Source organism: Chaetodon trifascialis, chromosome 7 (genome assembly GCF_039877785.1).
Source record: "Chaetodon trifascialis isolate fChaTrf1 chromosome 7, fChaTrf1.hap1, whole genome shotgun sequence".
Lineage (NCBI taxonomy): Eukaryota > Metazoa > Chordata > Actinopteri > Chaetodontiformes > Chaetodontidae > Chaetodon > Chaetodon trifascialis.
Genome location: NC_092062.1, coordinates 24,352,924 through 24,366,096, shown reverse-complemented (window position 1 = coordinate 24,366,096; position 13,173 = coordinate 24,352,924). Strand labels below are relative to the sequence as shown.

At 42.8% G+C, this 13,173-nt stretch overlaps 1 protein-coding gene across 3 annotated transcripts in view; it reads left to right on the top strand.

Annotated features, from left to right (window-relative positions):
* The window catches only part of LOC139333392 (mannosyl-oligosaccharide 1,2-alpha-mannosidase IA), a 351,400-nt gene that overhangs the window by 120,616 nt on the left and 217,611 nt on the right, over positions 1–13,173 (top strand). For all 3 annotated transcript variants that reach the window (XR_011602330.1, XM_070965754.1, XM_070965753.1), the window contains exon 4: positions 307–387. Coding sequence is in view for 2 of the 3 variants with exons in the window: in XM_070965754.1 (XP_070821855.1) it covers positions 307–387 (81 nt within the window). In the remaining variant the exon portion in view is untranslated. The remainder of the gene's footprint in view (positions 1–306; positions 388–13,173) is intronic.

Here is a 13,173-nt window from a genome sequence, read left to right as displayed (position 1 = left end):
TATATCACAAGGGATCAGTACATTAACGATCATATTCAGCTGTTTTTGTGTCTTTCACTGCGCCAAACTTTTTTGGAAATGGGTTTCACACATCTGGGGTGTCAAAGGCCATTTAAACCACCAGTTATCCCATTTATTAAATACATTTACACTGACAAACCCACAGCATAAGTAATAAAACCTATTTGTGAAGACTGCAGTGTATTATCATGTCCCATAAACAGTGCTGCGTTTCTTTTTCCTTTGTCTGAGACCTTGGCTGAATATGACATTTGACAATTTGATCTCTCTCTCTTGGTTCAACAGAACGGCGAGGCATCGCTCTTTGAGGTGAACATCCGTTACGTTGGCGGGTTGCTGTCGGCGTACTACCTGACAGGAGAGGAGGTAAGATTAATAGATGTCTGTTATCCCTCTACTCTGGTGAGATCTGCTGCTTCCTTTATGCCAAACCAGTCCCGCAGTTTGAATGATGAGCAGGCTGCCTCTGACTGTGACTACGTTTGTGTACGTCACTGTGTGTGTGTGCGTGCATGCGTGGGTGGGTGTGTGTGTGTGTGTGTGTGTGTGTGTGTGTGTGTGTGTGTGTGTGTGTGTGTGTCTCACCATTGTGCCCACATTACACGTCGCAGGTTTTCCAACCCAAACAATATAGCTTGCTTCATGTTTGCAGGCTTCCAGAAGTTGTTGTGTTGACTGCAGTTAATCCTCAACAAAACCCTGTTTTGGCAAAGAAATAAGTTGCATTATTTAGAATGTGATATATAATACATTTATCTTGATTTTAGCATCTTACACAGTGCCGTGGAGTTTCTCTTTATCCAGTTTCCAGCTTTCCATTCATTTTTCAGCTATTAATACATAGAATGACAAATCAAGTATCCCAACCTTGCTGAACTGTAGTCTGTTATGTGCTCTGCTGAAGGTGGATGAAAGCCAAAGATTACACTGTTGAGAAAACAGAGAATACAATCTGCTGCTTAAATCAATTCAGGTTTTTGATTCTGGGTTTATTTTAGATATGGTGCAACTGCAGCAACAGATTGTGTTGAAATGCTCCAGCACTCTGAATGGGGTCTCTGACAGGCGTCTTCTCCATAGCACTGACTGCCATGGCTCAGCTGTGTTGTACTCTGAGCTGTCTTTCATGCCAAAATGATGGACAAAATGTGATTCCTCAGAAATGAAGTTGAAATATTTAAAGCTGGTGGTCGTAACACGAACCCACGGGGTCGTTAAGTTATCCGGGAGAGTGCTGTGTTTCTATGTTTAGTGAGAAAAACATTTAAATGACTATACAGAATTGGTAAAAACACTTTGCAACTCTATATGTGTCTAAAAGGAGAAGAGAGAAGAAGTGTCAATTAGAAAATGTGTGGCATTTAAGTAATTTAAGAGTATAGCGTGGGTTTAATGACCTTATTCCATTAACAGGGCCATTACAGGACCTTTATAAATTTGGTCTTTTTCAGCCTTATTGCATATATTATTTGCTCCATTTCATAAAAGTCAGAAAACTAAAGTGAAAGTAATCACCCTTAAGTATACACTGGGTCAGATCTGCTCTCAGTGCATTCCTGTTGCAGTATGAAACTATTAAAGTGACATATATTAAGAGTTCAGGGAACAATGATCAGAACTGAGAGGTCATTTGGTTAAATTTGAGAGGCAAAGTGAATCAGAGCTGCTTTTCTCTGCTTGAAAAACTACCACAGTCGTGTCCTTGAAGAGGCCGCAGCCGCTCCACTGAAGCTGCTCAGCGGCCAAGTGTAAAGGCCCCGTGGTTACGATGGACAGCGACCAGGTGTGAAGCTGTGAAACTTTATGAGTGTGAACAGCGGCCTTGGCAGAAAAGAACCATGAGCGGTCTGTAAACCTTGGCTGGATAAAGAAAGGTTTAAAAATTGCCTGCGACAACCACACAGCACAAATGGTCCAGTTCATTATCAGTGGATCGTGAAGTCACTGGAGGTCATCGTGTCACCGTAATGAGCATCTGCCTGTAGCAGCCTCCTGGAGCAAATGCTCACCATACACTGCAATTGTGTTGTTTTGAACAGCACTCTTATCCAAGAGGCCGAAATCTGTGCAGAAGCAGCATTAATGGAGAGAGGATCCAGTAACATATGAACACTCAAGTCGGTTTAATGGACATTGATTTGCAGGCCGAGCGAGCTGAGGGGAGAGCAGCATAAAATTGTCTGCCACTGCTGGATGAGTGAAATATGAATACATTGCCAGAGCAGAAGATATTGTTGAATCCATTACTCCACATTTGCGTGCCATTAATGCCATCCCGAAAATGTTCTCCGATTTTATTCACTGGTCCATGGAAATTTCTATATATGGCATCTGTAATGACATTTTCTAATATGAGTGAGTGTGTGTGTGCAGGGGTGTGCAAAGAAACAGTGTATTGGCGAACTTGCTGTACTTATCTTACTGTGTCTGGGTGAAGAAAACCAGCACCTTTACATATCTTAGCATGCAGACTTTATTTCTTAACTTCTTAAAGCCACATTGACTTCTTGCAAAAAAAACCAAGACCGGTAAACTGTAACACCGTCCTGCATCATCGTGGACAGAGACGTCAAATTCCATAGCATAAGTCATTAATGTCTTTACAACGCTTTATGTGTATATATTATCTCTGGTATTCACAAAGAGCTCATTGTTAGTAGTGACTGGTCTTCATATGCCATAACATGTGACGATCAGGCAGAAAGGATGAAAAAGAGGCATTTTGTACTGTAATATTACACATTTTTTGTTGCTATATCACAGGGATCATTGTGTGGATGCTATTTTTCCTCATTCCTACACAGTACACAAGAGTAGGACACAAACTCAGCACACATCTGTTTAATTCACTTTCTGATGTCTGCACTCACATGCTGATTTACAAAATGATCTTGCATACATATAGGCTATGCATTTCTTATTACAGATGGCTCTCTTAACAAGATGGATTTTTAGTAGTTTAATGTCTGAATTGACAGCAGGCTTTGATTGACAGCGCTCACACCGGCCTCAACAAAGTAAACCAAATATCCAAATGCTCCAGTTTCCTCTTGCTTTGCCCCAATTTCTTCCTCTCACCACACTGAAGACATTATTGGCCCTGTTTAATATGCGTGGACATCTGAGACATATCACCGTTCACACCTGTGTCTATCATGCATCTCCAAGGTGTCTGCTGACCTCTTGTGTTCAGCCTCATGTGCATATATTACATGTTGGCAGATTTGTTTCACATGGGCTAACAGCTAGCTAGTAACAAAAGAACTAATAAAAGTAACTAATATACATGCACGGGCTATTCCACCTGTTGAGATCGGCAGGAAAATGTCAATCAAGACTTGCTAATGATTGCATGATGAGACAAAAAAACCACATGCATCACATCTCCTCTCTGTCATCACATCCTGCACTGATGAGGTGTGTTCCCGTTGGGTCCTTGTCTGGGACGCATCAGGACACGTTAGCGTTTACACTACACCTCAGCAAGTGGTTTGAGCGATCGGATCACAGTGAGTCTTGGTGGTTGTGTACGCTTGTATTTACCGCCGTCTCTTTGCAATTGGATCACCCAAGATGGATGTTAATGCCAGCTGTGAGCAGGGTCATTGTCTTTGTGGTTAGTGTTAACATCCGTCTCTGTTGCTCGCTGTTTCCCGACGTTCTTTTCTTTGGTTTGGACTTTCTTACCGTTCATAGTGCACACTCTTTCTTACGAGATGGAGCACACCATCCCGGTTTCCTGACGGACATATCAATACCCTTTGCCCTGGTGCAGTTATCCATCACATGGCTCAGTTGTGTGCTTTCTGTGAAGGGTCCCTGAGACCAAGATTTATGGCTACCTGATCCCCCTCCCCTCGATTCCCCCATTAGGGTTTTTTTCCCAGGAGTCTGCTGTTCCATCCAAATGATAAAACTGACAGATTGAAGGTCTGTCGCTGCTGCAGAGACTTAAATCACATGAGATACAGTGTTGGAGACTATTACCAGATTGTGGATCCAGTTTGACCAGAGGACATTCTGCAGCTGGTGCCGCTGTAAATGATTGCTTGGGAGCGGCTGATGATTATGGCTCCTCGCGGGATGCAGTTTGCTGGTGAAGTGCTTGGAGCAGAACAGGAGCACCACCTGACCATTAATAACCTCCTGTTGTTTTGACCACATGTGCGTACTCTATATATGTGTGTGTTTTCTCCAGGCAACAGAAGGATCGTGGTTAGACGTTATGGAAGCAGTCCCCAGGTTAAATGTCTTGTTCAAACGGGTCTGGCCGTTGCTCCTTTTGCTTTTGTTTCATCATTCACCGTCACACGCTCCTGGCCAGGCCATGCCTCTAACAGAAGTGGCAATTACAGTACAGCAGGTGTTAGATGTGCGTTTCCTTCTGTGATGAGCCTATTTGTGTGGCGATTTGTCTGTGCCTCAGGGCTGCATTATGATTTCTCTGTTGATTTTTTTTTTTTTTTCTTGGCGGGTGGGGGGGCAATATCATACAATTAAGATGGAAGTGTTGCTAACTAGCATCATAAAGATTGTTTATTGTCTCAACGCAGATAATCAGCCTTTGAAGCTGGTGAAGAGGTGTGTAACTGAAGCAGATGACATACAGTAAAATTACCCCCCGTGTGGTTTCCCTTGCTGTAGTTTCTGCGGTTGCCATGGTTACATGGCAAGACGCAGCGTTAGGTTGTAAAGGCATCATAAACTGTGAATGCAATTAGTTGTGCGCGTTGATAAGGATGGCAGCTAAATGCAACTGTTAATTTTGTTAGTGTTGATTTGTTAATTTAGTTTTCCTGCAATCAGTTTACTGTTAGCTGCCTGAGGCTAATTTGTTGCTAATACAACATTCTCAGTTACTATTTGATTACAGCTGGCCTGACTCATGTATTTTACTCTCTTTACTTTCTCTCTGCTGGACTACATCTTTGTATATTTTCCAGTTTTATTACTGCTTTGCACTTCCTTCGGGGACTGACTGTTGCTCGTTATATTTTGTTTGTTCCTGGCATGAGGGACAGTGTAACTAATTTAACAATCCATAATCTGATGAATTCAAATGAATCTTTGTTCTGTACTAATTTCATTACCACTGTAGCTGCTGAGCAAACTGCTTACAGGCTAGTCAGCGGAGTCTCTCCACTGCCAACCAGTTAGTGAGCACTTTAGCTTGTAGTTGTCACAGATTATTTAAAAGATATATTTGTACAATGGACTCCAGTTTCTCAATCTCCATGACTGACAGAAGAGGTTCAATAAAATTTGGTCATGACACAAATGTGCTTGTTTTCAGAGGAAACTTCAACTGCTGTCTTCAGCCTTCAGCAGAAGTGTATTTAGCTAGCAGCTGTGCACCGACATACATGCTAAGAGTAAGAGGTGATGCCTTCGAATTGAGTGTTTTGTCTGACCAGCAAACCCCTAAATATTGAATGTAAAGTCACATAAAACACAGAAAAGAAGCATTATTTTTTACTATGCATTCATGTAGTTTTTTTCAAACTGTTCATCATAGGAGCATCTCTCATGTTTGGATCTGTTTGTGTGCATTAGCATTAGATGTGCAGCCGCATTCGTGTCTTTTGTGCATATTCTATGTGTCCTTTTTTTCACCTCCATATAAGAACATGCGTTTGTGTGCCGGCTCGACCTCACTTTCTCCGTGGAGCATGTTTCATTTGTCATTGTCCATTTATATGCATACAAATGTGTGTGGTAGTGAGACCTTGTTGTCTCATCCCAACATTCTCAACAGAGAACAGTGAGGGGAAAGGGGGGGTGGTGGTGGTTGGGGGGGTGGATGGGTGAATTCAATCACGCTTGTGTGAAAATTGCCCACGGGCTGAACTGAAGCAGCAGGGAGAGAGGGAGGCAGCAGCCGGCAGAGGAGAAGAAAGACATTTGTTCATATGCTCATCAGCAAGAGGAGAGAGGAGATGAGGAGAGAGAGGGAAGGAAGGAGAGAGAGGGAAGGAAGGAGAGAGAGAGGGATCGCGAGAGGGGGGATCAGGAGAGGTGAGGAGGACAGAAGAAGTGTGTTCATATGCCAATCAGCAACGTGCATGTGATACAGGGAGGCAGGAGGAGAGGCGGGGGGCCAAGAGAGAGTATAAAAGAAAAGCAAAGTGGAATAAGTATCATTATAGGCACAACCTAAAATACATATTATAATACAATGTAACACTTAATGCTGAGTAATAAATCTGCTCATTGATACTTTTTGCTCTTGTTCAGCTCGGCTTGGCTTCATAGTCATCCTAAAAGAGGGAATCATCCTGACTGCAGCATTAGAAACGTCCTGTAGTCAGTCTGGACTGTGTTGTGGCTGTAAAGACGCATATCTGACTGGAAATCAGACAAACTTAATCACAAAGTGATGCAAATGTGTTTTTGTAATTGCACAGGATGGATTTATTTGTAAGTATTACAATATCATTGCACCCTTAAACTACGCAGCTGTACTCAGGCGGTGGGGCTGCACATTTATATCCCTGCAGTTCTGCTTGTTCTCTTTCCATTTTCTGTGGATCTTATCGTGCAAACAAGCATGTAGCCTGCCAGTGAAATAATTATTTAGCCAAGCACTTTAATAAAATGATGTAGCTGTTTTTCAGCAGGTGGAGCGGTCGTAGAGAGTCGTGCTCCACACGTCCATGAAGTATCCTTGGGCAAGACTCTAAACCTCAAATTACTCTTGATGGTTCGGCCAGCTCGCTGTCATTGTGATTGTGTATGTGTGAATGGGTGATTGAGAGACAAGATTGTAAAGCACTTTGGAAGAAAAAATGCAGTTCATTTAATAAGAGGGGGAGGTTAGACTGAACAGGCTTTATGGCCATCGGTCCTTTTAGAGTGTCCCCAGGTACTGACTGCTAGTTAGGCCAGCGATGATCCATGAGCCAGGCACAGTTTTGAATATGCATTTCTCCACATCTCACGGAGCTTTCAGCTGCAGCTCGAGTGTCGTTTAGAGGACTAGGATCCTGCAGCAGCTGATGATAGACAGCTGTCACTCCCCCCCCGAATATAACAGACAGGTGGGCGTACATGCACATGTTTTATTTATACATATAAACAGCCCGAGACTCCAGCTCAAGCAGTACACACAACATGGAGTGTGTTGGTTTATTTAAGATAACAGCCAAGAACAAAAAAGCTCAGCAAATGCTAATAGAAAATCTAAATGTGTAAACTATTATGCAGACTTCCAAAAATGACATATTCCATGCATTGTGTTTAGATTGTTACCTGAGCTATGGGAGTCGTTAATTGTCTAATTCACATTTTATTTACACAAGTCTCTGCCTTGGCAAATTAAATGAAACTGGAGGAATATGTTTTAAAAAAAGTTTAAAATGACAGACAGACTATTCCTGCCCATGGAAGATGAACAGGAGTCAGGAGACAAATTGACAGAAAGGGAAAGCAAGCCAAAGTAAGGAGAAGACAAAAAGAAGAAGAGAGGGAAGCTGGGAAAGAAACGATAACAAAGGAGCATGAAGGAGAAGAGAGAGAAAGACAGAAAGCAGCTTGAGAGTGGAGACAGAGGTCAGGATTAGCATTCATCATTACAATCACTGATAGCAGCCACGTTATGAACCTCATTTTACTCTGCGAGGACCTGTCAAACCAACAAAAAAAGGTCAAAGCGCTCATTCTAAAAATAAACTCCCTGCTACACTACTCCCATCAAGGCATCTGTTTTCTGAGAATTAAAATGCTCCTGCAGTTCTCCTTGGGAGGAGATTATTACCTGTTTATTTCCATTCAGGGTCAGTCACACACATTCATGCGTGTAACTGATCTCCAATCCGCCTCTCTAACTGTCTCTGGGGTTGAGGGACAAGCTGTTGCTGAATGTTCGTTGAAAAGGCGAGACCCACAAATCTAACCTTTTCTGCTTTAGAGCACCAGAGCTAACGCTAAAGCATTGTGACATTCCAGTTTTTTCTTTGTCTCTGCTAAAGTTCATGAACTTGAGTCTTTGTTCATGGCCCGTGGGTCTCCTTTTAAACCTGGTGGCATCATATAAAGATCAGTGTTAGTGGTTTCTTTGAGAGGGGTGGTGGGTGAGGGGTACAGTGTTTGCACCCGTCCATGTTGTTTTCCTTCTAATTTGGGTGACCCACTTCTGTCTCCAAATATGGTTTTATTTTGGGTCATAACACAGGAGAGCACACACAGACAATACCACACACATCACATTGAGAAAAACGCAGTAAATTGTAAATTCCTCTCAGAGACGACAGCTTCTTTATTTATCTCTGTTTGGATGTTTTTCTCTCCATCACGGCATCATTAAGTCACATCATTAAGTGCCGAGGGAAACTCGGTTGTCATGTTAGCTTGCAGTGTGTGCCGCATGCATTAGACCAAAGTTTGTCAGACTGAATGATCTGACCTTTACTCGCCTGCTCGAGAAGATCATGCAGCGCAAATTGATATTCATAACACGGCTAATAACCAGTATGTCTTAAGACTCAATCACAGCCTGATACGCCGGAGGAATATGAACATGATCTGCCTCTGTGCATGCGCCTGCACGTCTGCTTTTGTCTATTTTTCTCTCTGCCTCTCTCATTCCTACAGCGCCTCCAGAAACATTTCCAACTCCCCTGGCATTTTCTGCAGCTGAATTCAAAATGGTTTATACAGGATTTTTTTTTTTTTTTATATGCATATATACAATTTGTGTATTTATATTATGATGAAGGCAACGTGTTTTTGATATTTTTATGGAATTGTTTTCAGTACAGTGCATGGTTGAGGCTTGTGCATTTCTGTTGGACTCCAGCTTCTTTTTTGCCCGCATCTGTTTTGAAATTCTGCGACTTGCTAAAAACTGTGAACTTGAAGGCACAGAAAGGCTGTTGTGCTGCTTTGGAGTCAGGGATTACAAGGATTTGTCCTTTTGCTGCCCACTTGCTATGGCACAATCATGTACTATCCAGTTTTTGTCGACTAAACAGTGTGTGCATAAAGGATACGCTGTCCAGTTTGACTCGGAGATAAGTTCCTCATAACGTGCACATAGTGTGGTGTTGGGCGTTGCAGTGAGCAAACATACCGTCGCCAACATGCACCGTGATTTACACAAAGAATTGTTTGGACACCGTTTTGTCCTGCAGCAAGTTGACCCTGTGGTTGGTTGTGTGAGTCTTTGTTTGAAGTCACTGTAATGCAATTAAATGTTTCATTTAGTACCAGAACAACATCAAACATGTCATTAAGCTGGTGAGTCTGCCCTCCCCCCAAACTCAGGGATACAAAGAGTAACACAAAGCAGGCTACTTCTAAAGGAACAGAAAACCGATAATTTGCTTAATCATGACTGACATCAGCTCCTGCCACACCTTCTGGTAATGTTTCGTCCTAATTTGACCTCATTTCCAGCCGCGCTGCAGGTGCACCATTTGCCCCTGGTCTCAATATTACCCAAATGTCAGCTGCCAGGCCATATGCACCTGCACCATACAGCACTGACTGCTTTGTGCAAACATGATGTGATATGAATAAATTCTTCTGCACAAGCACCTGGGTGCAATTACATCTGTTTTTATCAGTTTGTGGAACTATATTTTAGGATTTTTGCCTGTTCTTCCAGCAGATTTGCAGCTGGCATTGTTTACTTGGAGGGTGGTGTCACATCATTGTGACATTCGAGTATAGTTTGAATCAGCTGATGAGTTGGTGGACTTTGAGCATTTTCCTCTTGGTTTGGTTTCTTTTCAAATGGAGAACATTCACTTCCCTCCTTGGCCAGATGTGTCTGACGCAGGACCAACAACATAAATACTTGAACAAGGTGCTGAAAGAGGTCCACTGGCCAAATACAACGTTGTACTAGTCCAGGTCTGACCTCGATTCATACTCCGGTTAGTTACAAGGAACTGTTCAATTCGCACACTTGGCAATGATGGCTGCAGAGTACACCTAGTGGTTGCATCGGATCAAGGCCTTATCATGTTCCCACCACAATGGCTCCAGAGTCTGTTTGGGATCAGACGGAGACCTCCTCTCATGGGTCTTGGTTCAGTTGTTTGGTCCACACCCAAACAAACGGACTGCCCAGGCACAAAAGTTCCCCGACTTACTTCAAACTTTTTAAAAAAGTATTTTTTCCTGAATCTCTGGCCCAGAATTAAAGTTCAGCAGTCTTGATTTGACTTTCCTTCTGTTTGAGCTCAAGCCTGCAATGACAGCTCGTTGTGTCTGTCTGCTATTCATCTCTTTCCCGTCATCCACTGCAGCAGCCAGCAACAGAGAAATTATATCATCCTTCCTGCTGTGGCTGTTACAGTGGAAAGGGTTAGGTTGTAGCGGAGATAAATTTATGCCAGGTGATTTTTTTTTTCCACAGTGCAGTCACTTACTGTATATGGGGACCCAATTGAATAAATCTGAGCCTCGGTGGTACAGCAGGCGCTGATATTCATCAGTGTGCAAGGAGAGGATCGCTTTTCAGACATCCTTTAGGGAGAGACAGGGATATACTCTCCTGCCAGTTGAAGGGTACAGTGCCTTGTCTGACACCCCATCCCCCATCCCCTATCCCCCTGCCTGCCTCTTACATAAGCTGTCCTCCGAGGCAAAGAAAGTGGGAATATGAATTTTGGTTGTTAGCAGGTGGGGAAAATTGTAGATGGTGATGATTTATTGTGTTGACGGTGCTGAGTTTGTCTGTATGGCTGTAGAGGATGAGTAGTGCTTCTTGTGATTTAAAAGGAATGCGTGGACAGAGTGGGTGAAAACATCTACTACAGTTTGTGCTGCCATGATGGTTGATGACATCTGAAGCATACAGTAGTTTTACCTTAAATATTTGGGTTGGTGACTGTGATTGCTTCCAGATGGTCTGTGTGGGTCCACCATGATGGTGCAGACTGAAATATCTCAACAACTGTTTGATGGATTGCCATGCCATTTGGCATGACATTCACGTGCGCCACAGCATCAGTTGTAACAGCTTTGGAGATCTTCTGGCTTTCCTCAAGAGCCACCACGAGGTCAAACTTTGACTTTGTCCATTATTGCAAAACCAATGGCATTCCCATCAGTCTCAGCCCTGCTTTGTGTTTAATGCTAATCAGCATACCTGTCAGCAAGGGGCTTTGAAAGTAATGGAAATCTTCAGGGGCCCCTTAGTGGGTTGTCTCACCACTGTTTGACAAGGCTACACATGGTGAATCCTAAAATCATCAGAGCAGCAAGGATTGGGTTAACTGGTTCCTACATTAAGGAAGGAAGTGAGACAATTGGTAGAAGAGGGTGATTATGATAATGGATAGGAGAGATAGCATCGAATAATGCCTTGGTGTTCCGACAACATCATAATTATGTCTCTGTGGGGACTGTCATTGCAAATGACCAAACACGTTGTTTTGATGTCAGATCTTTGTGACTTAAGGAGAAAGATGGGAAGAGTATGCACATGGGAGAATTTAACACGGGGTTAATGTTGTGAAAGTGTCTATTTGAACCCAAACCAGTAAGGATAGGTAAGCCTCCTCCCATTTGGTGAGATACTTGCACAAACGTTTAGACTTTTTGGCAAGTAGTCCGTCCCTCTCACATCACTAAATGTTACAGCTAAGGTTCTGCATGCTGCCACCTGCTGTACCGGAGGGGAATCAAGCAAACACACACACAAATGCCTTCCTTTAATTTTACAGCCAACCTTTTTATTTTCCAATAAACATGCTAACATTTAATACCCGTCAGCATAAGCGTCAGCATACCGTGGGTATGTTAGCATTTAGCTCAAAGCACTGCCGTTAACATGGCTGTACTGTACACGCTTCGTCTTGCTTTATCTTGCTTCAGAGCTGGTTTCAAACAGGGTACAGTGTGTGATCTAGCTGTCGATGTACTGCATCTTGATTAATTGCGGTGTCATATGTTGATATCTCAATTTCTGATATACCTCGGCACCTCACAGGCTTTATGAACTGACAGGAACAGGCATTTCCTTTTAATTGCAAAAGGCATTCGTGTCATATTAACTCGTGTTTCTTTAAATACCACGAGGCTTGCTAATTAAAGCAAGTGCTAGCTAATTAAGGAATTTTCTGCTTTGCAAAATAAAAACCGGAACCCCATTTACACAAAGTCTGGTCCTCATACTGTAATGCTGGCATCACAATAGCTTTAACCCTGGAGTCCGGGAGAATGAAGAAAATTAATACAGTAAGTGTAAATGAGCTTGAACTCAGACTCACACCACATCATGTATGTGTGTGTTCCTCTGCCTGTGTGTTTTATCTGTTTGTCTCCTTTTGCTGAAAAGCCGAAAAGTGGTCCTGGAAGAATTTCATTTCCTCAGATCAAGCTGGATAATTATAATCGCGCAGTAACCTGCCGCGCTCCGTAGTCCCCGCCGCAGGCTTAGCCATGAAAGGAAAGCTCCCTCGCCCAAGCCCTCATTCTGCTCTGTGTACAAACACCTAATCCCATTTGTGCAGAGTTGAAATAACTGTGCTCCGCTCCACTCTTACACCTTTCAGTTTTATTATGGAATTAAGAGGCGCTGGGTAAGAACAACATCTCATAACCAGGAGCTCACACATCTTGCATTATAGCTTGTTCAAATGCTGTATGCATCAGAGCATGCAGCTTATTTAATATTTGTTTGGGTCTTGTACAGTCTGTTAATAATAACTCACTCACTGAATAAATCTGCCACTCAACAATAAGCTAGCAGCTTGTTTGCCAGAGCTGCAGCCAAGCCAAGCTGATTGTATTATTACATGATTAAGAAATAGTGTTTTTATCCTGTGAGAAAACGAAGGATCTGTCCTGTATATTAGCACCCTTGATGTGTCCCCACCTTCTCTTCATCAGTCTTTTGGCTTCCTTCCTGTAAAAACCCCTAAATTAGTCGTTTTTTTAGCTGTACATAACATCCTTGCTGGAGTAATTGGACTCAGCCTGGAAGAGCATCGGTAGAGTCCCAAATGAGCCCCAAACTAAATAGAAGCCCTGTTGAGAGACTGATGAAATTTGGGTTGGGTTTTTTTCTTTGTTTTGTTTTCTTTCCTTTCACAAGTCACGGCAGTCTGCAAGGATGTGGCACAGGCCGAACGACTCAAATCCAGGGGATCATTAGGCTGTTCTTAATGATGTCAGCCGTGTGGCATCCAGGCCTTTTCATTC